Genomic DNA, 24,765 nt, shown 5'->3' with positions numbered 1-24,765 from the left:
TGATTTGATGGACACTTGATGTCGGCTGTTTTTTTTTTTTTTCCCGTACATACCTTATTTTCACCGCCGCTTCCGGGTTTGTCTTCTGCGGGACTGGGCGTTGCTATCTGATTGACAGGCTTCCGACCGTCGCATACTACGTGTCACGAGTTGCCGAAAGAAGCCGAACGTCAGTGCGCAGGCGCCGTATAGAGCCACACCGACGTTCGGCTTCTTTCGGCAACTCATGACGCGCTGTATGCGATGGTCGGAAGCCTGTCAATCAGGTAGGAATGCCCAGTCCCGAAGAAGACATACCCGGAAGCGGCGTTGAAAATAAGGTATGTACGGGAAAAGAAACAAAAAAAAACAGCCGATTGTCATTAGGACAACTCGGCTGAATGTAATGTTAAAAATTGATTTTTGGGTGAACCCCCACTTTAAGGATTATTAACAAGTGCACAATATATTGAAATTATATATTGAGTTATATTTACTATATTCTGTGTCTGGTTTTATTTTATCAGTAAAAATATTAGGGAGGCTTGGATTTTAACATTTGGGTTAAACATCCTGATCAAGGAGGTGTTATCCTATGCTAATAAGTAGCCTGGGCTCTGAAATACCAACATAGACTCTGTGCTGCACACAAGAGAACCCTTGGAGGTAGGGCTTAATTACAGGGAGCAAGAGAAAAGTAAGAGAAAAACAAATTTTTAGATATTCACTTTAGAACCAATAAATGAGCTTTAAAACAAGCCCTCTTCTATGTCTATAGCTGTAGGCACTGTGAATCAATCAAACCTCAAAGTATCCAGTATAGGAACTAAAGTTGTTCAATTTATTTATTTAACAGCTCAGCTCACCCTTCTCCCCACTACCAAAGTTGTGTGTTTGGAATTGCGATTTAGTAGGCTGGAAGGTTATTGAGTCATTACTAAGGGGGAGCAGGGAGGATGGTCCTGCTGAGAGGATGGCTTGAATGAACCAAGTGCATGTGCTATTAAATTTGAGGGTGAATGCTCCATAGTGCCTGTAGCTACAAAGATCAGTTATAGGTTATTGTAAAACTCTTTTATTTATTGTTAATCATATTCTAAAGTTTGCATATCCTTTGGGTTTTAATTACCTAAAATATTGACGAAGCATGAGGAGTAATGAATGAGGCATGCTCACACTCTTGTAAAGAGTTGAATTGTAAAAATAAAGCACAACTATATTATCAAACTACTCCCCATGTTTTCTTTACCAGGAACTTGTGACATATCTAAGAACCCATTCTCATAGTGCAGTGTATGCAACATCTATGTCTCCTTCAGTAGCGGAACAAATCCTCAGGATAATGAAGTGCATTATGGGACGTGATGGGACTCTAATTGGTGAGATTACAGATTGCCTTCTGACATATTTTTATGTGAACAACATATTAAAAACTGGGCACAAAAGTTGTATTTGATTTGATTGGACTGTCCTTGAATGTTTGTATTTACCATTTGTATATGTGTAGCTGTATTTACGTACAAAAAACAAAATTGCCATGGTTCTGAAAGTGCTATACGTTTTTCTATAAAACTAAGCAGCATTCTAGCCATTTCCCCAACCGCTACTCATACTTGAAAAAAAAAATGAGGCAGGCAGCAATTTATTTCACTGTAGCATGTTCCAATACACTGCATCTTGCATTGGGAAAAAGCAAAGGGGGCTGATTTACTAAAGGCGAATTGACTGTGCACTTGGACTAATTTCCCCCAGAGCTTAGTAAATGTGGCAAAGCTTAGCCTTGTAAAGAATATACCCTCAGCAAGGAAAAAAAAAAAAAAAAAACAGTATAAACAGTATATTTCCTTGCACATGGATGGAAATCAGGAGAGCTTCACCGTTCACTAAGCTCTGGGGAAAAATGAGTGAAACTGCACTTGCAAAGTAAACAGTCTATTTGCCTTTAGTAAATGAACCCAAAGGTGTCTCTTCAAAAAACGAAAAGCAAAAGGAGCACAGCAATGCACATAACAATGTATTGCAGAAACACATACTGTATCATCAGGGCATGTCAACACACATCCACTGACCCACACATTGTGGTGTGAATCTTTACTGCAAACTCAGTGAACTGTTAGTCACCCCTCCCAATGGCAAAATGATGAAATACATCTTCAGAAACAGCTGGACTATGGATTGAACAAAATTCAGTTGTTACATTAGATGCTTTAACCACTTCGGCCCCGGAGGATTTACCCCCTTCCTGACCAGAGCACTTTTTGCAATACGGCACTGCGTCGAGTTAACTGACAATGGCGTGGTCGTGCGACATTGTACCCAAACAAAATTTACGTCCTTTTTTCCCCACAAATAGAGCTTTAATTTGGTGGTATTTGATCACCTCTGCGGTTTTTATTTTTTGCGCTATAAACAAAAAAGGAGCAACAATTTTGAAAAAAAAAACAATATTTTTTACTTTTTGCTATAATAAATATCCCCAAAAAAAAATCTTTCTTAGTTTAGGGCGATATGTATTCTTCTACATATTTTTGGTAAAAAATCGCAATAAGCGTATTTGATTCGTTTACAAAATAGGGGATAGATTTATGGCATTTTTATTATTATAATTTTTTTATTAGTAATGGCGGCGATCTGCGATTTTTATCGTGACTGCGACATTGCGGCGGACATATCGGACACTTTTGGCACTATTTTGGGACCATTGAAATGTATACAGTGAGCAGTGCTATAAAAATGATTACTGTATAAATGACACTGGCAGGGAGTGGGTTAAACACTAGGAAGCGATCAAGGGGTTAAGTGTGTTCCCTCACTGTGTTCTAACTGTAGGGGGATGGTCTCACTAGAACATGACAGAGATCACTGGGAGCAGTAGATCCCTGTCATGTTGTTGGAATAACAGGGAAATGCCGTGTTTACATAGGAATCTCCACGTTCGGCCTCTCCGTGTCATGATCGTGGGCCACTGGCGGACATCGAGTCCACAGGACCCGCGGGCGCGTACCCTGCTGGCTGCAAGCATGCGCCCACTAGCCTGCGATTTAAATGGGACGTACAGGTACGCCCATTTGCGCAGCCGTGCCATTGTGCCGATGTACAACGTCGTGCGCTGGTCTGCAAGCGGTAAGAATCCAACTCCAGCCCAAACTATTATGGATACAATTAAGAAGGGTTTAGAACAGAAAATTATGGGAAATATCTCCAGCAAGGACACAAAGGAAAAACTAATTTTTATTGGAATAGAAAAAATGTCCGAGAATATTTTATCAATGTCTGCATCTGTGTCCTAATGAAAACTACTACCCCCATTATTTTTCTGATGTCAGAGGGACAGGGAGTGAGAGGATATCTTTGGTGAGGGACATTGAAACCTAATGGACATTTTGATTCTTCCAAGCTCTAATCAAAGCTAAAAAATATTTACATTTTAAAGAACAGTTCAGCTTTATATGATCCCATTGATTATATGCACTGCCATCTTTAGTATTCAAAGTGAAACTCAATGCACAACTGCTTAATTATAAATGGAGTAAGGCAGGGTCTCTCCTTTGTGTGTTTGTGATTCTAGGAGGTATGTGTCCTTCCACACTTATCTCAATCCTGAGAGATTGGGATTTCCAGTAAGCCAAGTTTCCTGGTTCCTCTTCAAGATTGGCTTGTATGCCAATGCAAACCACCAAACCCGTAGTTGATTCTTAAAGTCCAACTCAGGATATTAGCAAAAAGAAACAAAACTGTCCAAATGCCCATTTTACTTATCTGAATCCCCAGTCACAAGACAATCCTTCTCTCTTTTCTCCTTATTTCCTGGGATTCTTTTTTGGGTGTACATATTACTGTCTGCGTGATGTGGACATCTGCTGGAGGTGGTGCTTCAACAGCTGGGTCCTCTCTCATAAGCTTCAGAGGCAGGAGGACTCACAGGGGGGCAGTGAGGAGACCAATTTTCAAGAAGATAAGCAGGTAAAAATGCCCCATAGTCTGGTATTAGCTTGGCTCAGGGAGTAAAAACTGTGGCTTTGATCCATTACACTGCAGGATGGCTTAGGAAGAGGTGTCTGGAATCAAGACTGAGGAGTAAAGTACGGTAAATGATGCAAAAAATTTAAATGTAATTTTTGCGTAGAGTTGGGCTTTGATAACCATGTGTGGAGAAGTGGATCTTATGCCGCGTACACACGGTTGTTTTTCGGCATGAAAAAAATGAAATTTTTCAGCATGTCCAAAAAACAACGTTTTTCCAACTTCATCATTAAAAACGATGTTGCCCACACACCATCGTTTTTGAAAAATGACGAACAAAGCGCGGTGACGTACAACACATACGACGGCACTCTAAAGGGGAAGTTCTATTCGCCTTTGGGCTGCTTTTAGCTGATTCCTTGTTAGTAAAAGACGATTCACGCTTTTTTGTTTGTTACAGCGTGATAATTGTGCTTACTCCATTATGAACGGTAGTTTTACCAGAACGAGCGCTCCCGTCTCATAACTCGCTTCTGGGCATGAGCGGGTTTAAAAAGTAGTTTTAGCCCACACACGATCATTTTTTACAACCCGAAAAACTACATTTTAAAAAACGACATTAAAAAATGCAGCATGTTCGAATTTTTTATTTTTTTCGTTTTTCAGAAGCCGAAAAATGATATGAAGCCCACACACAGTGATTTTAAATGACGTTTTTAAAAATGCCTTTTTTTTTCATGCCGAAAAACGACCGTGTGTACGCGGCATTATGCCGCGTACACACGACCATTTTTCCTGTCTTGCAAAAAGACTTTGCTTTTCTCAACATGATTCGTCGTAATTCCTCTAAAGCCTGCCTTGCATACACACGTCCATGAAAAAAAATGCTCAAGCAAAGCGCAGTGACGTACAACATGTATGACGGCACTGTAAAGGGGAAGTTTCATTCGAATGGCACCACACTTTGGGATGCTTTTGCTCATTTCTGAGCATGCATGTTTTTTTCCCCTCGGAAAAGCATTCACACAAGCGATTTTCACGTTGAGACGGGAAAAACAACGAGAAAAAATAGAGCAGATTCAAATTTCTTTGCGGCCAGTTTTCTCGTCGAGAAAACTGCTATGAGGCATACACACGACCGGTTTTCAATCCAAAAAATTTCAGTTTTCTCATCATGAAAAACAGTCGTGTGTATGCGGCATTAGAAGAAAGAACAAGATGTTTAGCTCATAGTCAAGCATCAGCTGTCACATACTCAGAAAGCTTCCTGCAGCAATGTCAGTCACTTGTAACTAAGTGATAGGGGATCAAAGCCTGCCTCACGTAAAATTTATAAAGGGCAAAAGTTTATATTGGCCGTAGACACTGAAACATTCTAGCGATTTAAAAACTTTCAACCAGTTTTCCATAGCAAAAACAACTAACAATTTATATAAACACTGTGAAACAATTAAAACTGTTAAGGGAGAATGAGGGGCTTTGGAATTAGGCAAACATCCATTATCACCTCCATGTTGGAGTATCTGTGGGATGCTGCAGCTGTCCCCCGCTGACCCTAACACTGAGAACCAAGCGATCACATGAGCACTGATGGCTCAGTTCTTGGTCAGAGCCAAGCAGAGTGATGACTGCCAGTCACCGCTCTTCACTTTGCTCCTAAAACACTCACTAGAGTGCTAGGCTTCTGAGTGGGGGGGGGGGGCACTGCTGGCTCTCAGATATGTGGTAAAAAGGCGGAGCCAGCTGTCAATAAGGCAGTGTATTGGATCTCAACAATATTGAGCCTGGCATGGTCCTGTCACGTCAGCTGGTAGAAGGCAATAGCCCTCTATAAAGTGACTCGGGAGTATAAAGTATATTTACTCTTGTGACCCAGAAGAGAAGTATGGTAAAAAAAAATCTTTTTTCATATTTCTCTTTTAAGGATAAGTTGCCTGGATGAGTTTAGCTGTTCTTGCAATTTTAGGAAACATGAAAGTGGTAAAATTTGCCTTAAAATTGCCACATGTATTATTTTTTTTTTTTTTAAAACAAGCATATCATACTTACCTTCACTGTGAAGTTCGTTTTGCACAGTGTGGCCACCATCGTCCTCTTCTGGGGTCCCACGGCGGCTCTCGCGGCTCCTCCCCGCAAGAGCTAACCCCCTCTGGGAAGCTCTCTCCCGAGGGGGTTACCTTGTGGGCGCGCTCCCGTGTGATACACCCGGCGGCCATAGCCGCTAAGTGTATGACTCGGCCCTGCCTCCTGGCTCGCCGCATTATGAATTTGATTGACAGCGGCGGGAGCCAATGGCTGCACTGCTATCAATCATCCAATGTAGAGCTGACAAGAGCTGGGGGAAAGCAACGCAAGATCGCGCCCATGGAGATTCGGGCCTCGGGGGGCGGTGACTGCAATATGTTTTTTCACCTTAATGCATAGGATGCATTAAGGTGAAAAAACATGAAGCTTTACAACCCCTTTTGAGCTTTAAAACCTTGACATTCTGCTTTTGTTTTGTGTCTTAAAGTACAACTAAAGGCAAAACTTGTTTTTTATATTTTTGGATAGAGTGGAGAGGGATTTGTTTTTATTGCTTTCTGTTGCTCAGTTGCCCTCTATATTTGTCCTGGTTACCATTATCATTGAAAGTAAATCCTGAATTTTGGATTGTCCCCAGAAAAGTACAAGGGTGAAATCTTCCAATGGGGACACTAGTTCTGTTGACCTGGGGGTCCCCAAGGAATTCCCTGAATCTTCAGAGATTTTCTCTCACTTCCTGTTTTGGCTATGGGACAGGAAGTGAAGAGAAAGCTCCCCAATGGGACACATATGGCAAAAAATAAACTTACATGGGTTATGACCCTCCATTACTCTATCAAAAATGAAAAAAAAAATCCAATAGTTCTACTTTAAGGCAATTTTTTTAAATTATGCTTTTCAGAAGTTGAGGGATTATTTTCCTTAAAGCGTTTGTTCACCCCCCCAAAAAATGGATCCTGCTCATTTAAAGTATGTTATATGACACAGTGCTTGTCCTGTTTCATTTGGCCCCCTGTAACACCTAAAAAACCTGGCTGATCCTGACAGTTTCTCTCCACCCCTCTGTAAACTGACCACAGTGTATCACGGCTGTTGAGCCCCGATACCGTAGTCAGTTTATGTGCCTCCGTTGTCAGTAGCCTGCTATCTGCTCTCCTCTCTGCTCCTGTGTCCTCCTCCCACTCTCCTCTTTGTCTGTGTAAGCCACCCTCCCCCCTCCTGCTGCTCTCATAACACTAACCTGTTTACACCATAAGCACTGCCTCATATTGCAGTGTCCCACTCTGTGAATGATTTATAAATATAAATGCTGTAAATACCTAATTTAAGAGCTGAGGTTGCAATCATATTACCAGCCAGCTCTCTCCTCCCTTCCTCCTCCTGCCCTCCAGACTGACATCAGCAGGAGAATCTCAGCCCCACCCGCTGCATCTCATAGGGGGAATGGAGAAAGCTGGCCAGTCATGTGATCGCAATCTCGGCAGTGAAATTAGGTATTTGCAGCATTTATTTTTATAAATCACACACAGAGGGGGACATTACAATAGGAAGCAGTGCTAATGGTGTATACAGATTAGAGTGGCTTAACAACCACTTTAATTCTCTAATACAATAAGGATGTTTTCTCAGTGTAATAATGAACAGACTGTATATCTTACATGACAAGTGGGAATGCACATATTGTAGGACAGAAGAGAGTGAATCAGTTGGCACACAACACCACATACTTCAGACGGAGGCTGCGTGAATTAAATCTAATTACCTACGGCAATGAAGATTCTCCTGTTGTCCCTGTACTCATGTACATGCCAAGCAAAGTAGGGTAAGCACTATAATGCTGTTTTCACGTTTTTCAGTGTCACTCGATGTACTATACACCTTTGCAAAATATTAATTGTATAACTCCTAGTTCTAGGATAATTCTTGTAAACAATACTTTAAAATATTCTGATTTCATAATGAAAATGCAATTTTAAAAACTCAACGATCAATTTTTTTTTAAAAACTGTTATTGGGTTGTTTAATTTAACAGTGCAAGTAGCAAAGATGTAAGTGCAAAGTGCAATTACCAATTAATCAGTATATATCTTGTACTTGCTGTTCTTCAGAAAAGTAGGTTCTAACTGGTTGCTATGAGTAATAAGATTTGGCAAGTAGTGCTTTGCTTCTCTAATTGTTTTCTTAACCAAGCTTGTGAAAGTATAAAAAATATCTGGCAGTCAGAAATGTTTTGGCAGAAGAGACATGCAAACTTTCTTTTGCTAAAAGAATTTCCCCTCCACGCTGCTAGCAATTGTTTACTTCCAATGTACAGTGCGCGGTGCATGTGCCAAGCAGAGCACATATTGACTCACTCTCAGCATAGACCGAGAATAGACCTGGGTGTAACTCCTCTGTGTTGGCGCACAAAGTACACAGTCAGCGGGCATCCAATGGGTAAGGAGGAATCCCACAACAGCTTAAAAAAGCAACGGAGAAGATGGCAGTGGTGGACAGAGTGGAGACTGCAGCCAATGGGAATCTCTTCTCAATCGCTCTGAGCATTGCAGAAGAAAGTGTTTCCCATTGTTCATAGTGGTTACGTGACCTTGTTGACCAATGATAACCTCTGATTATATGCACTATGATGGTGTGAAACTTAGTATGATAGTGAAACTTTTAAGCGTGCTGACTGGTACTTCGGTTGGGGTAGGGGACGGGAGAAGGTGATCATTATAGATAAGTTAAACAAGGGGCCTGGGGATTGGGGAGGGTTTAATTCTTTATGCAAAGGTGAACTTACCCTTTAAATGTTGCCAACTGCTATAGAAGCTGCAGCACAGCTCCGATCACTGACATGCACCAACATGTTTTCACACTCTTTTATTAGACTAAATGGCAGCATCCTGTTTCACATTGTTTGTTCATGTTTGCCTGAATTAACTAAAAAGATTCTGGAGATGTTGATAATTATTTTTTCCATTGTTTCATTTACAGGGCCTTTGCGCGACATATGCTGAAGAAGAAAATCGGTGTTGTCATAGTCGGTTTCCCAGCAACACCCATAACTGAAGCCAGAGTCAGATTTTGCATCTCTGCAGCACATACAAAGGAAATGTTAGACAAGGTATAATTTCCACTCATAAAATCTACACAGATTTATACAGTAAGGCCCGGATTCAGAAAGAACTTACGCCGACGTATCTACTGATACGCCGCGTAAGTCAACGGGTGAGCCGTCGTATCGTTGCGCCTGATTCTTAAAGCTAGATACGCCTGAATTTTGGCTCCATCCGACTGACGTAAGTCCCCTACGCCGTCGTATCTTGGGCGCATATTTACGCTGGCCGCAAGGGGGCGCTTCCATTGTTTTACGTGTTGAATATGTAAATGAGCGAGATACGCCGATTCACGAACGTACTTACGCCCGTCACAGTAATCGACGCCGTTTATGTAAGGCGTACGTCCGGCGTAAAGTTAAACCTCATAAAGCAGGGGTAAGTCATGTTAGGGTATGGACCAGGGAACAGCCGTCGTATTTTACGTTGTTTACGTAAGTCGTACGTGAATGGGGCTGGGCGTAGGTTACGTTTACGTCGTAGGCATTGAGCCGTCGTATCTTAGGGAGTATATGCGACGTGATTCTGAGCATGCGCGCGCATGCGCCGTTCGTTCGGCCCTTCATTTACATGGGGTCACGCTTCATTATAATAGATCACGCCCACTACCTTCCTACTTTGAATTAGGCGGGCTTACGCCGGCCAATTTACGTTAGGCCCGGGCAAGTTTGGGAGCGAGTGCTTTGTGAATACAGTTCTTGCCTCACTGATTTACGTCGGCGTAGCGCCGCTGTACGTGAATCCGGGCCTAAATGTATTTCCTAGCAGATTTATTCATTCACTCTGTTCTTGATGAAAAAGAAAAGTCCCCATGTACACGGGACGCTGCTAAACGTACGTTCAGATGCAGTTGGATGCTTTTTTTCAACTGCCCCTAAACTCATTCAATGTTATCCTATGTGACCATATACACAGTCTCGTTTATTTCCATTTTTAGGCAGTTGCGTTTAACAGCGTTTCTTTGAAAGATGGTTCAGACGCAGAATTCAATGTATAAAGGCCAAACGCGACTAAACGCAGTAATCCGCGTTTAGCAGCATTTTGTTTATAGGCGTTTTTCATTTTTGGTGTTTTTCGTTTCTTTTTAACGCTTCTAAATGCAAACGCAGCAAAACACCGCTAAACGTGACATGTAAACGCGGCAAAAGTTTTAAACATGGGTTAGTATCTGTCAAGTTTTATCACTTAGGAGCAGTTGTAAAAATGTCCCGTGTACATGGACCTGCATAGTTGACTTTGTCATTAGATCAGTAGAAACTCAGAAACTGTACACCCAAAAACATTTGTGAGCTTTACTTTGATTATTCTCATTTTTTGGGCACAGACATATTGCACAGTGCTGTATACTAAGCCCAATCATACATTTGTGAAATTTAAGTCCCACATCCCTGAATTAGAACAGTCAGCAACATTACACTATGTTATTGGCATGGGACTTTTAAGGCACAGCATACGTTTTACTGTTAAAACACAATTTTATTGTTCAGATTTGTTTGAAAGAAACAGCAATATATACTCTTATTGCACAACAAAGGTACTTCATGATAAAATGCAATAATCTAAAAAGAGGTCAGCATTAGTACTGCAGTATATTTGCATATAATAGTCTTTGCAACTCAATGCATTTCTTGGGCATTATGCTCTTTGTCAGGAGCCACCTATATAGACTTTATATATTTATGCAATCTAAGTGAGAGAAAAAATTGTCAGCAACCACATTTGAAATAGTTGGTGGTTATGCCACCACCCATTGCATTAAGATTCTCCCCTCCCATTACCAAGATGGAAGGGGGGGAGAAGGGAAGGAAGATAGCATACAGGCAGGCTACCCAAAGGGCCACAGGAAACTCCCATAAATACAGGTGCCTGGAGGTCCCAAACCCTCACCCTTCTCCCGCTTGGATATAAGGCCCCTTTCACACAATCGGCCCACTAGGATCCACCTGTCTATTTTTTAGGTGGATCTGAGCGGGCCACCCATCAGTGGACATGTGTTCGCTGACACCTGCCTGCCATCCGTTTCGACAAGATCCGCTCAAAACAGCCAGATGGCGATATGTTCGCCATCCGTCCAGCGGGTTGGATGAAAATGGACAGGCTGTCTGTTTTCATTCGATCTTCCAACAGAGAACAGCAGGGCTCTGACAGGTCCGTCCCTGCACAGTGAGCGGAGACGGACCTGTCATCCGCCTGCTTAGCGGGGATCAACAGAGCGATCTCCCACTGAGCTAGCGAAGTCAGTCCGACAGGGCCACTCCATTTGAACCCAGCCTAATATTATATAATTTTTATATGATATACCTTTTTTTGTGCACTTTAGCCACAGAAAGGTTTTACCCACTTCCTGACAAGACCATTTTTTGCAATGCGGCGCTGCATTGTTTTAGCTGTACCAAAATAAAATGTCCTTTTTTTCCCCACAAATAAAGCTTTCTTTTGGTGGTATTTGATAACCTCTGTGGTTTTTATTTTTTGAGTTTTAAAAAAAACAGCAGCAATTTTGAATAAAAAACAATATTCCCTTCTTTCTGCTATAAAACATAAAAAAAATATATATCAAATTTCTTCATCAGTTTAGGTCAATATGTATTCTGCTACATACATTCTGCTACTTTCACTGATTGGCTCCCGCTGTGTCTAAGCACAGTGGAAGTGGCACTCTGGTGGTGCACGCACCCCCTACACCGCGTGAACAAAATCACGTACAGGTATGTGATTTTGGTCAGCTGAGCCGCTCTGCCACAGTATATGTACAGTGGGCAACCCGGAAGTTGTTAAAACACATTTTTATTGTTAATATTTGTTTAACAGTAAAATGTATGCTGTGCCTTAATAGTCCATGCCAATGCCATAGTGCAGGGGTAGGCAACCTTCGAGTTATGGAGATCGATTTGAACAACAATGATGAACAAAGATCACTGGGCACAGTGTCTCTTCCCCCCCCCCTCCCCAAAAAAAAGACAGTAGGACTGACCTTTTGATAAAATATTTTTATTTAGAACAAAAATAAGTATTACATGAGAGTGTAGGGTTTAAGAGTGAGTTATGCAGAGAATGCAGGGTTCACCAGTGCATTAAGCTCAGAATGCAGGGATCAGGAGTGCATTACGCTCAGAATGCAGGGTTCAGGAGTGTGTTACACTCAGAATGCAGGGTTCAGGAGTGCGTTATAGTCAGAATGCAGGAATCAGGAGTGCCCTATGCTCAGAATTCAGGGATCAGGAGTGCGTTGCACTCAGAATGCAGGGTTCAGGAGTGCATTGTTCTCAGAATGTATTGGATCAGGAGTGCAATGCGCTCAGAATGCAAGGTTTAAGGGTGCATTGTGCTCAGAATGCATGGAATCAGGAGTGCGTTGCATTCAGATTGCAGGGTTTAGGGGTGTGTTGCGCTCAGAATGCAGGATTTAGGGGTGCGTTGCACTCAGAATGCAGGGGATCAGGAGTGTGTTGCGCCCAGAATGCAGGGCTTAGGAGTGCGTTGCGCTTAGAATGCAGGGACAGGAGTGTGTTGCCTTCAGAATGCAGGGCTTAGGGGTGCGTTGCGCTCAGAATGCAGAGGTTCGGGAATGCGTTGCACTCAAAATGCAGGGGGGGGGGTGATGTGAAGGGTGGTAGAGGACACTGCTATGGGGATGACCCTGCCCATAACAGTGTCCTCTGCTTCATCACATCACCCCCCCCCCCACACACACACACACATACAGTGGTGTCTTCTGCCCCCCCCCCCTTTTCCCCTATAGCAGTAACCTTTTGCCTCCCATAGCACAGTGTTCTACCTGTTTCCACAGCGGAGACTGGGAGGCAGCAGAGTTCTGGACAGAGGGCAGGGCCTGACAGAGTGACTTTTCATATTAGCAAGCTGGTGATTGGTTGCTTAGGACCACCCTGTGTCCTAGCAACCAATCACCAGCGGTTTAACATGAAAAGTTAATTTGGTCATCTCCTCCCCCTGCCCTCCGTCCTGAGCTGTGCTTCCTCTCGGGCTCCACTGTTCACTGAACACAGTGGCGGAGGAGGATGGTGGTAGGAGAAAGAGACAGAGAGACCGGAACATAGATGGCGCAGTGGAGCCACGGAGAAGGCTAGGAGGGAAACAAGGACCGGCACTTAGAAGACAGGGTCTGCGGCGCAGGAACCTGTTCACGGTCTACCTGTCACCTGCCTGCAGTCGACAGGTGGAACGTGATTGACCCCCGCCATAGTGTAATTTCGATGACAGTGCTGTATACAATATAATACAGCAGAATTTCACTGAATATAATTTACTGCCTATTTAAAACTAAATTTTGCTGACAAGGAATTCCTGCACCTAGTCTAGGTGTCAGTTGATAAGGAATCAAATACGTAAGAATATATCAAATAAATAAGAAATAAAAAATGATCAAATAAATAATCTGTATATTCTCCAACTGCAGCGGGATGGAGCCTGATGGTGGTGGTAGGAAAAGGTCAGAGTATAGCAGTTTGCCCCTCAATTAAACCACATAAATAGGTTACAGCTGTCACTTCTTTTGCACCAGCTGGAAAATTAAAACTAGTACACGAACCCTGTACTTTGTTAATTTACTATTATTATTATTATATTAAAGTGGTTGCAAACCCTTATATACAAGGTCTGTCTGTAAAGTATCAAGCCATGTAGTACGGAAAATATTGAGCCATTTATTGAAGAAGAAACAAGATCCAAGAAATATTGTACATCGGACAATGACACCTCAGTCCCCTTCAAAGTAGGCACCTTGGCATCTCACAGTGTCTCTCCCACTGTTTGAAAGACTGTGTAAAATCCTTTGTGGGAGTCGCCATCAGCGCCATCTCGCACGGACAGTGGCGATCTTTGTTGATTGCAGCCCGTATATGTTACATTGAAACAAAGAAAAGTGACAGCAGAAAAAGACTGAGTAGTCCATTGAGTCTGCCCATTTTTTTGTATTTATTTTTTATTTATTTTCCTTATGTTTTTCTTTTTATTAACTTTATTGTCTGACTATAGATCTATGTTTGTCCCAAGCATGTTTGGAGTCATTTACTGTTGACTGTCTCACTGCCTCGGCCGGTAGTTTATTCCAAGCATCACCCTTTCAGTAAATGTAATACTTTCTAAAGATTCGTTTTGAACTTTCCTCCAGTTAGTTTGAGGTCATGTTCCCAGGTTCTTGATTTTGGTTTTCATATTGAAAAAGAACGCCACCCCAGTGTGAAAGCAGCCCTAGTGAACCATATTTTTTTTCTCCAATTTATTCTAACTTGCCTGAAATATAATCTAGTTGCCTCCAGGGTGGTATACTTTTATAGTGCCCACTGATTATTTACTCCAAACTTTCAATACATTTTTTAGAAATGTCCCCATATTAGCAAAATTTGTCCTCTTAAAACCTAAGGCCCGGATTCAGATACATTTTCGTATCTATCGACGGGCGTAACGTATCTCAGATACATTACGCCGCCGTAACTTAGGGCGCAAGTTCCGTATTCAGAAAGAACTTGCGCCCTAAGTTAAGGCGGCATAGCGTATGTGGTCCGTGTTGTATGGTAATGACGTTTTTGACTAACGGCGCATGCGCCGTCCGTGAACGTATCCCAGTGCGCATGCTCCAAATTAGGCCGCAAATAGGCAATGCTTTCGACGTGAACGTAACTTACGTACAGCCCTATTCGCGAATGACTTACGCAAACAACGTAATCAACGGAAAATTTGACGCTGGCCCGACGTCCATACTTAACATAGGATACGCCTCATATAGCAGGGGTAACTTTACGCCGGAAAAAGCCTTACGTAAACGACGTAAAAAAATGCGCCGGGCGGACGTACGTTTCTGAATGGGCGTATCTACCTAATTTGCATATTTCTTGCGTAAATCTACGGAAGCGCCACCTAGCGGCCAGCGTAAATATGCAGCCTAAGATACGACGGTGTAAGAGACTTATGCCGGTCGGATCTTAGGGAAATCTATGCATAACTGATTCTAAGAATCAGGCGCATAGATACGAGATACGCTGTCGTAACTCGTATCTGAATCCAGGCCCAAAACTTTTGTTTTTGTTAAACATTCTCAGGTGTTCTGCTTGTTGCAGGCCTTCCAGAACATGGATCCCTTTCAATCAATTCTCACTATCTTGAATGGACTTTGCATGAATCTACTATTATGTAGTTGGGCGCCGCATATTATTCTTTTATGTAAAACTTAATGTAAAATTGATGCAGATTCAATGCTTTACTTGCTCAGTCATTTTGAATGAGATGACCACACAGTACACATGGTAACTCAAGAGTGTCTAGCACCCCCACTGGCTAGTACAGTGAAGTTGTCATGGTTCACACATACGCAATACAGTCAACTGTCCTTGACTGCCAAGTTACATTGATGTTGTGCAAACTGTTCTGCCTTGTACACACGACCGGTTTTCCCATTGGGAAAACTGCCATGAGAGCTTTCGGCCGGGAAAACCGGCCGTGTGTATGCCAAGGGCGGATCCAGAGTCTAGTCTCGGGAGGGGCACTGCCAGAAAATAAGGTGTTGCTTACAGAAATCAATTAGGTGTCCGGTGTGTCCATTGCAATGTTGCAGTACCGCTAAAAAATCAATGATCGCCGCCATTACTAGTAAAAAATATTTAAATATAAATGCCATAAATCTATCCCATAGTTTGTAGACGATTGTCAGGGACTGCAGACATGGTACAAGAGATGGTCAGAGACTGCAGACGTGGTACAAGAGATGGTCAGAGACTGCAGACATGGTACAAGAGATGGTCAGAGACTGCAGACGTGGTACAAGGGATGGTCAGAGACTGCAGACATGGTACAAGAGATGGTCAGAGACTGCAGACGTGGTACAAGAGATGGTCAGAGACTGCAGACATGGTACAAGAGATGGTCAGAGACTGCAGACATGGTACAAGAGATGGTCAGAGACTGCAGACGTGGTACAAGAGATGGTCAGAGAATGCAGACATGATACAGGAGATGGTCAGAGACTGCAGACGTGGTACAAGGGATGTCAGAGACTGCAGACATGGTACAAGAGATGGTCAGAGACTGTAGACAAGGTACAAGAGATGGTCAGAGACTGCAGACATGGTACAAGAGATGGTCAGAGACTGCAGACATGGTACAAGGGATGGTCAGAGACTGCAGACATGGTACAAGAGATGGTCAGAGACTGCAGACATGGTACAAGAGATGGTCAGAGACTGCAGACGTGGTACAAGGGATGGTCAGAGACTGCAGACGTGGTACAAGGGATGGTCAGAGACTGGAGACATGGTACAAGAGATGGTCAGAGACTGCAGACATGGTACAAGAGATGGTCAGAGACTGCAGACATGGTACAAGAGATGGTCAGAGACTGCAGACATGGTACAAGGGATGGTCAGAGACTGCAGACATGGTACAAGAGATGGTCAGAGACTGCAGACATGGTACAAGAGATGGTCAGAGACTGCAGACATGGTACAAGGGATCGTCAGAGACTGCAGACATGGTACAAGGGATGGTCAGAGACTGCAGACGTGGTACAAGGGATGGTCAGAGACTGCAGATATGGTACAAGAGATGGTCAGAGACTGTAGACGTGGTACAAGAGATGGTCAGAGACTGAAGACATGGTACAAGAGATCAATGCAGCCTCATCAGTGCCCATCATTGCAGCCTCACTGTACATATGAACGCAGCCCCACTTTTGTATATTAATGCAGTCCCACTTTTGTATATAAATGCAGCCCCACTTTTGTATATAAATGCAGTCCCACTTTTGTATATAAATTCAGTCCCACTTTTATATATAAATGCAGCCCCACCTTTGTATATAAATGCAGTCCCACTTTTGTATATAAATTCAGTCCCACTTTTGTATATAAATTCAGTCCCACTTTTGTATATAAATGCAGTCCCACTTTTGTATATAAATTCAGTCACACTGTGTATATATAAATTCAGTCCCACTTTTGTATATAAATGCAGTCCCACTTTTGTATATGAATGCAGCCCCACTTTTGTATATGAATGCAGTCCCACTTTTGTATATAAATGCAGTCCCACTTTTGTATATAAATAGAGCTCCACTTTTTTATATAAATGCAGGGCCCATTTTTGTATATAAATGCAGCCCCACTTTTGTATATAAATGCAGCACTACTTTTGTGTATGAATGCAGCCCCCACTTTTGTATATGAATGCAGCCCCACTTTTGTATATTAATGCAGTCCCACTTTTGTATATAAATTCAGTCCCACTTTTGTATATAAATTCAGTCCCCACTTTTGTATATTAATGCAGTCCCACTTTTGTATATAAATGCATTCCCACTGTATATATATATAAATGCAGCCCCACTGTATATATAAATGTAGCCCCACTGTATATATAAATGCAGCCCCACTTTTGTATATAAATGCAGCCCCACTTTTGTATATGAATGCAGTCCCACTTTTGTCTATGAATGCAGCCCCACTTTTGTCTATGAATGCAGTCCCACTTTTGTATATTAATGCAGCCCCACTTTTGTATATTAATGCAGCCCCACTTTTGTATATGAATGCAGCCCCACTTTGTATATGAATGCAGCCCCACTTTGTATATGAATGCAGCCCCACTGTTGTATATTAATGCAGCCCCACTTTTGTATATTAATGCAGCCCCACTTTTGTATATTAATGCAGCCCCACTTTGTCTATGAATGCAGTCCCACTTTTGTCTATGAATGCAGTCCCACTTTTGTCTATGAATGCAGTCCCACTTTTGTCTATGAATGCAGTCTCACGTTTGTATATGCATGCAGCCCCATTTTGTATATGCATGCAGCCCCACTTTGTATATTAATGCAGCCCCACTTTTGTATATGAATGAAGCCTCACTGTGCATGGCACTCACCATGGCATTGCCTCGATCACACACAGCAGGTATCTCCTCTCCCGACGTGTGTCATGGAACAAACAGGAGCTGTAGGTCTGTGTTTGGCAGGGCAGTGTGCTCTAGCAAGGTCTCCCCTAGATGGGCTTGTGTGATAGACAAAACACTGATTCAATCTGTGTTCCATCTCCATCTACTATCACATGAGCAGGTCTAGCACAGGCAGCACAGCCAAACACAGACCCAGCTCTCACACACAACGAGAGATGCCCGGTGTCATACACGCAGGAGAGAGGGGGAGCGCTGCAGTCAGCTACAGCTCAAAGCAGCCTCAGGACAGGCAGCCTACCGGGCTGCGCCAGATCGGCCCTGGTGATGACAGAGAGAGAGTGAGAGACTCGGCAGTGGCAGCTGCAGGCACTGCAAAGCAGTTTAAAAAAAAAATTATAATTTTTTTTTTTTTTTTAAAGACAATGTGACATGACTGTCTCTGGGGGGCAATTTCCCTGTTGCCCCCTGTGACGGTATCGGTATGATATCCCCGTCAACGTTCCCTTCTTCCCATAACGAAAATCACCCCAATATTCCACGAGGAGGGATATCCCTGGAATCGCCCAGAAAGCCACACATGCCAAGCTTACTGCTAGAACAAGACACTTTAATGACACAAAAACTCAGCTTATATGTGGTTACAACCTGTTAGGAACGCCTCCCCTCACACAGTGGGGTTTCCCATACAGATTATAGGAGACAAGTCGGAGCCGACCATGCAGACACGTTTCTTTAGATAAAGACATCAGTGGAGTTAATTAATACACTGAAGCAATCAGAATAATTAACATACTACTTCTCTAATCATTTAGCCTGATGATACAATACACATCTTTTAAGGGTAAACACAGATCTTCTTCACACAACACAATAGATCAATTAACGTTTAGAATAGTGAGGGGACGTCAATAACCTGTCAGAGGAATGAATCACACATGAAATTCCTTTCTACCTCTACCCATATGGCTAGCAGGGAGCAGTAAACTGAGACATATAGGCAAATGTATCACAATGGCCCCCCTTTTGCTCCCTGCTCCGGCAAACCCGGTTGGACCTTCCCTGGTCCAGTAGGGTTGACGGGTTCAGAGCTTTTAGTCCGAGGTTAACTCCCTTGACAACTGCTTCAGACTCAGGTATGTCACCGGGTCGTCAGATCACACGCCGGTCAGTCCAAGTCTGTGTGTGATCTGCAAAGTCACCAGAAGTCAGTGTGAAGACAGCGAATGGGTCTGTGCGCCGCCGTCTAGGTGTCCCGCTATGGGAGGGGGCAGGTTATGGCTCTGAAGTGACAATCACAGGAGATTCATAAAAAGAAAAAGTTATATTTGTTGAAATGCTGTAGCACTGGTGCTCAGAGTTCGGGGGGGAGGGGAATCAGAGCCCCATAAGATCAGCCACCCCCTGCTCCCTCCGCAGCCGCCGGTTCTCCTCTTGGAGCTTCTCCAGCTCCATCTCCAGTTCATGGAGCCTGGGGGGGTCAGCCTGCTGTGACCTCAGGTGGTTGTTCGCCTCCTCCATGCGGCTTATGCACTCCTCCAGCTCCATGTACTCACGGATCAGCTCCTGCTTGCTCATGTCCTGCAGGCTTTCCACGTGGTTCTTCATCATCAGGAACTGGGTGGTGGTGTAAGGGGCCACCGGTGGGCCCTTGGTGAACATCTCGGCCCGCATCTGGGATGCCCGCTGCGACTCCCTCTCCTCCAGTCGCTTCTTCTCCTCCCAGGTCAGCTTGTTATACGGCTTCCAGGACCTCTTCTTCTTGGGGGGTAGCTGGCGGTGCCTCTTTCTGCCCAGCTCCCTCCAGGGCCCCTCTGTCTCATGGCTGTCGCCCATGACCAGCTGACAATGGTGTTCCCTGTTGTCCGTAATACCAGATTGTACCGTGAGGACTTCGTAAACGGTGTCCGATGGTTCTTCCGGACCCAGCTCCTGGAGATCCCAAGCCGAGTCTACACAATGGGCTGCTGCTGGTGGGCGGTACCCAGGTTGAGACCAATTTGACCTGGTGTTGTCACTCAGGGGGCAATTCTGCTTGAAGTGACCCAGCTGTTTGCACCGGAAACAGCGTTGTTCGTTGTCCTCCTGGCGTGGATAGCGAGGGCTAGATGTCATCGGTCTGTTAGGAGGTTGGTATCTAGCGGCTGGTGGGTGTGAGGGCGCCGTTGGTCGTGGAGGTTGTACCCGTGGTGTGACCTGGTTCGTCTTGCGAGTATCCGCATATTCATCCGCCAACTTCGCGGCCTCTGGTAGAGTCATGGGCCTGCGATCTCTCACCCAATCTTTGACATCCGTCTGGATGTGATTGTAAAATTGCTCCAGGAGCATTAGTTGCAAAATGTCCTCTGCGGTGGTGGCCTGGCTGCTGTTAACCCAGTTAGAGGCCGACAGGGACAACTGGCATGCCCACTCCGCGTAAGAGTCTTTCGTGGTTTTGCGTGAGTCCCTGAACTTCTGTCGGTGGGACTCTGGGGTTACTGCATAACGAGCTAGGAGCACTTCTTTAACCCGGGCGTAGCTATGGATATCCTGATCTGGCACGGTCCGGAAAGCATCAGAAGCTTTGCCTGACAGTTTGCCTGACAATATTGCAACCCAGTCTCCTCTAGTTATTCGGTGCAGGTTACATTGTCGCTCAAAGTCTGCCAGGTAGTTATCAATCTCACAGTCCTTTTCATTAAAAGCGCTAAACGGGATCTTCCTTGTGTCTGCTGTGCTGTACTCACTGTTTGGAGGATGTGCGGCTGCTTGTTGGACTGCTGCCAGTTTTAACTGTAGCTCTGCGTCTCTTATTTGTTTATCCTTCTGTAGTTCTGCGTCTCTTATTTCTTTATCCTTCTGTAGCTCTGCGTCTCTTATTTGTTTATCCTTCTGTAGTTCTGCGTCTCTTATTTGTTTATCCTTCTGTAGTTCTGCGTCTCTTATTTCTTTATCCTTCTGTAGCTCTGCGTCTCTTATTTGTTTAGCCTTCTGTAGCTCTGCGTTTACTAACAGGTCCATCACTTTCAGCACCACATCCGGCGTTGGGTTCGGGCTGAACCACGCTAGCTTCTCTCTCATTAGCTTGTTGGCTGGCGATTCCTCCTCCTGAATCACTGGTGTCTCCATCTCTTGTACTGCTGGCGTTGCTGCAATCATGTTCTCCTGGTCTAGCTCCATTACTTCTGCTATGATGACCCGCTTGGTTTTGTTGCTAGCAATCCTTCCACAAACTTCCAGTAGTTCTTCCAGTGTCTGCTTGGAATCCGGGTGTGAAGGGGAATAGAAGGGAAAATCCCACTGCTACCAACCAATTGTGACGGTATCGGTATGATATCCCCGTCAACGTTCCCTTCTTCCCATAACGAAAATCACCCCAATATTCCACGAGGAGGGATATCCCTGGAATCGCCCAGAAAGCCACACATGCCAAGCTTACTGCTAGAACAAGACACTTTAATGACACAAAAACTCAGCTTATATGTGGTTACAACCTGTTAGGAACGCCCCCCCTCACACAGTGGGGTTTCCCATACAGATTATAGGAGACAAGTCGGAGCCGACCATGCAGACACGTTTCTTTAGATAAAGACATCAGTGGAGTTAATTAATACACTGAAGCAATCAGAATAATTAACATACTACTTCTCTAATCATTTAGCCTGATGATACAATACACATCTTTTAAGGGTAAACACAGATCTTCTTCACACAACACAATAGATCAATTAACGTTTAGAATAGTGAGGGGACATTAGCACGTCAATAACCTGTCAGAGGAATGAATCACACATGAAATTCCTTTCTACCTCTACCCATATGGCTAGCAGGGAGCAGTAAACTGAGACATATAGGCAAATGTATCACAATGGCCCCCCTTTTGCTCCCTGCTCCGGCAAACCCGGTTGGACCTTCCCTGGTCCAGTAGGGTTGACGGGTTCAGAGCTTTTAGTCCGAGGTTAACTCCCTTGACAACTGCTTCAGACTCAGGTATGTCACCGGGTCGTCAGATCACACGCCGGTCAGTCCAAGTCTGTGTGTGATCTGCAAAGTCACCAGAAGTCAGTGTGAAGACAGCGAATGGGTCTGTGCGCCGCCGTCTAGGTGTCCCGCTATGGGAGGGGGCAGGTTATGGCTCTGAAGTACCTACCCATATGGCTAGCAGGGAGCAGTAAACTGAGACATATAGGCAAATGTATCACACCCCCCCCCCCCCTGGATCCGCCGTTGGTGTATGCTCCATTGCAGTTTTCTCAGCTCTCTTTTTTCCCTACAGTTTTCCTATCTGAAAAACTGCGATGGAGCATACACACGGCCGGGATTCACGACCAAAGCTCCATCGCAGTTTTCCTGTAGGGAAAACCTCTGGTGTGTAGGGGGAAAAACTTATCGAGCAAGTTCTCGGTTTTGCCCTCAAGACTACGGTGGACTTTTCCCGTACGTGTGTACTAGGCATTCTTGTTATATTACCAATGGCTGAACTTTTTCTGGACAGACCCTCTATACCAACTGAATTGACTAGCCTCAGTTGATACACAGAGGTGAACAAATCCTCCCACATAAGTTGTACCTGTTTATCTGCAGCCTTTCCACCTCTAAACCCCTTTCAAAGTGCACAGTTTACATAGCATTTCTGAGCTTTAGGAGGCAGAAGACGGAGATCTGATGCCACACACTGCACAGTACATAGAGGAGAGTTGGAAAGAGTGGACGCACATGCACACATTCTCATAGGGAAACATGCACAGCTGAGGTTGTTAATCACCTACTGTGTGCTAGGGGGTTGTTGCCTACTGGGATTGGTTGGTGTTGGGATAAATGATCAGAAGTAACTCATGCAGATAGCAAACGGAGGAGATAAAAGCTAAAAATGCCATTTGGTGCTTTTGATTGAGGCTAGTACTCACTAAAGAAAGATAGGCTTTGTTCATTTATCATTACAGAGGTCTACAACCACTTTAAATAACTTCCTTGTGTGCCTTGCAGGTCTTGGATGAGCTTGACAAGATGGGTGACATCCTAAATGTGAAGCATTCAAGGCAGTCAACAGTAAACCGTACATTGGCTTATGAAGAAACGGATATTGAACTTGATGAATGAGAACATTTGTTTGGCTTTTGATACAATCAGTAGTGCTGTAGATTCTATACAGTCACAATTGGTGGGCATATATAATGTTATTATTTATTGCTTTTTGGGAAAACAACTGCAAAACCACAACGTAGTCCCACAGATTTTCTGAATTTCCACACTGAATGATTGGTATTAGCCACATACTTATGTTTTTGCTTGAGGATGAAACGGCTGGATTTCAGTTGTGTAACCGAAGACCACTACAAGGGTTTTTTTCAGGAACGAGGTTTAGGTTCATCATGGGTCTACATCAAATCTTCAGGATTCACAAAGTTCTCAAGGTGTACCACCAGCAGTAAGGAGCAACCTATAATGCAGTGCATAGCTGTTGTCCTTGGTCAGCTGACTCACAAGAGCCAGTAATTTGAAGGAATGGATAACCCAGCCCTCTTTCTATAAAAAGGGGAGGGAGGGAGATATATATGACGCCAATGGCTGTGCCCACCTTTCCATGGCTAAAACTAAATAGCAAGTTTCACCCTCACTAACCCCCTTCCCTTTTGACTTCAAAGAGGTTCACTGGAAAGTTTTCAAACTTTGCAAAATTTGCAAAACTGTTTCTAAACCAAACCCAGGCAGATTTGCTCATCCCTAGTTATTTTAATCCTATGCAACTAAGCCATTTTACGCAAGATTAACAATGAGGTTTTCTTATTTACTTTCTTTCGGTCTGTTAAATATACCACAGGAAGTATTTTATTATACCTGTTTAATAAGTGGAAACGATATCTGATGAGTCTGTCAGGTCTGCATTGCAGTCCTGTGCACTCTACAGTGTTTTGTCGATCAATATGATCAGAAATAATATAAGAACTACAAAACACCTCCCCATGTGCAGCAAGGACAGGGGGTTGTTCTATAGTTCTAACTGTCATCCTTTCCAAGGGCAACAATGCTTCTCCTCCATATGTACAGTATGGTTAGTGGGTGCTGTTTCTCTAGAACAGGACGTATGTTACCGGCAAGATCACCAGGTGAAAATAAAGGAAAAAGCCTGAAACAGAGTAATAAATGGAGCCACCACACCAGCCACAAGGACTGATAAGCTTCAATATATTACATTTTTGTCCTTAGGTGCTACCAGTCAACTCAATTGCAACCAATTGAAACAATATGTTGCAAGATGAAAGCCAGCAAGTGATTACATTGTTTACTACTATGAAATTAAAATAAACTATGTATTTAAGCTCTTATGGCTTGGCATTTTATACCTTATCAATTCTTGTAACTATGCAGTACTACTATTTATTTATTTATTTATTACTATTTGTTTGGGAAGCGCGCATATACCACCGGTCGGTGGTGCCAAAGCGCTTTGTGACAAAATAGCCCGGATGTTCTGGCGAGGGGAGCATAAATAAAAGAGAAGGGAGAAAAAGACAAGAAATCAGTGAAGAAAAATTGGCCTAGGATTGAAATGCTTGGCAGAATAGCCAGGTCTTCAGCTTCTTCCTGAACGTATATAGGCTTCGGGAGATGCGAATGTTAAGCGGGATTTGGTTCCAGAGAGTCGCCCCCGCGGAGCCAATCCGTTTTCCTCCTATAAAAATTAGCCTGTCAGTATTGCCAATGAGTAGAGCTTTGTCGGCTGAGCGAAGACAGCGTCTAGGTATATAGTGTGGAGTCAGATCTGATAGGAACTGTGGGCCCAGCTGGTGGTAGCCCCTGTAGATCAGACAGAGGATTT

The 24,765-nt window shown here is 43.7% G+C and overlaps 1 protein-coding gene across 5 annotated transcripts in view; it reads left to right on the top strand.

The window, feature by feature from the left end:
- Positions 1-24,271, top strand: part of LOC120937804 (serine palmitoyltransferase 3-like) — an 89,904-nt gene extending 65,633 nt beyond the window's left edge. For 4 of the 5 annotated variants that reach the window (XM_040351295.1, XM_040351293.1, XM_040351292.1 and 1 more), the window contains 4 exons: positions 1,232-1,358; positions 7,654-7,789; positions 8,944-9,073; positions 22,932-24,271. In XM_040351295.1, the coding sequence (XP_040207229.1) occupies positions 1,232-1,358; positions 7,654-7,789; positions 8,944-9,073; positions 22,932-23,045 (507 nt within the window). In that variant the 3' untranslated portion in view covers positions 23,046-24,271. Of the gene's footprint in view, positions 1-1,231; positions 1,359-7,653; positions 7,790-8,943; positions 9,074-22,931 lie in introns of those variants that run through there. The other variant, XM_040351296.1, reaches the window with a different exon arrangement.
- Positions 24,272-24,765: the final 494 nt, after the last annotated feature.

The sequence above is a fragment of the Rana temporaria genome, chromosome 4 (assembly GCF_905171775.1).
Source record: "Rana temporaria chromosome 4, aRanTem1.1, whole genome shotgun sequence".
NCBI classification, from domain to species: Eukaryota; Metazoa; Chordata; class Amphibia; order Anura; family Ranidae; genus Rana; species Rana temporaria.
The sequence above is the reverse complement of the archived record's forward strand: the minus strand, read 5'-3'. Positions and strand labels throughout refer to the sequence as shown.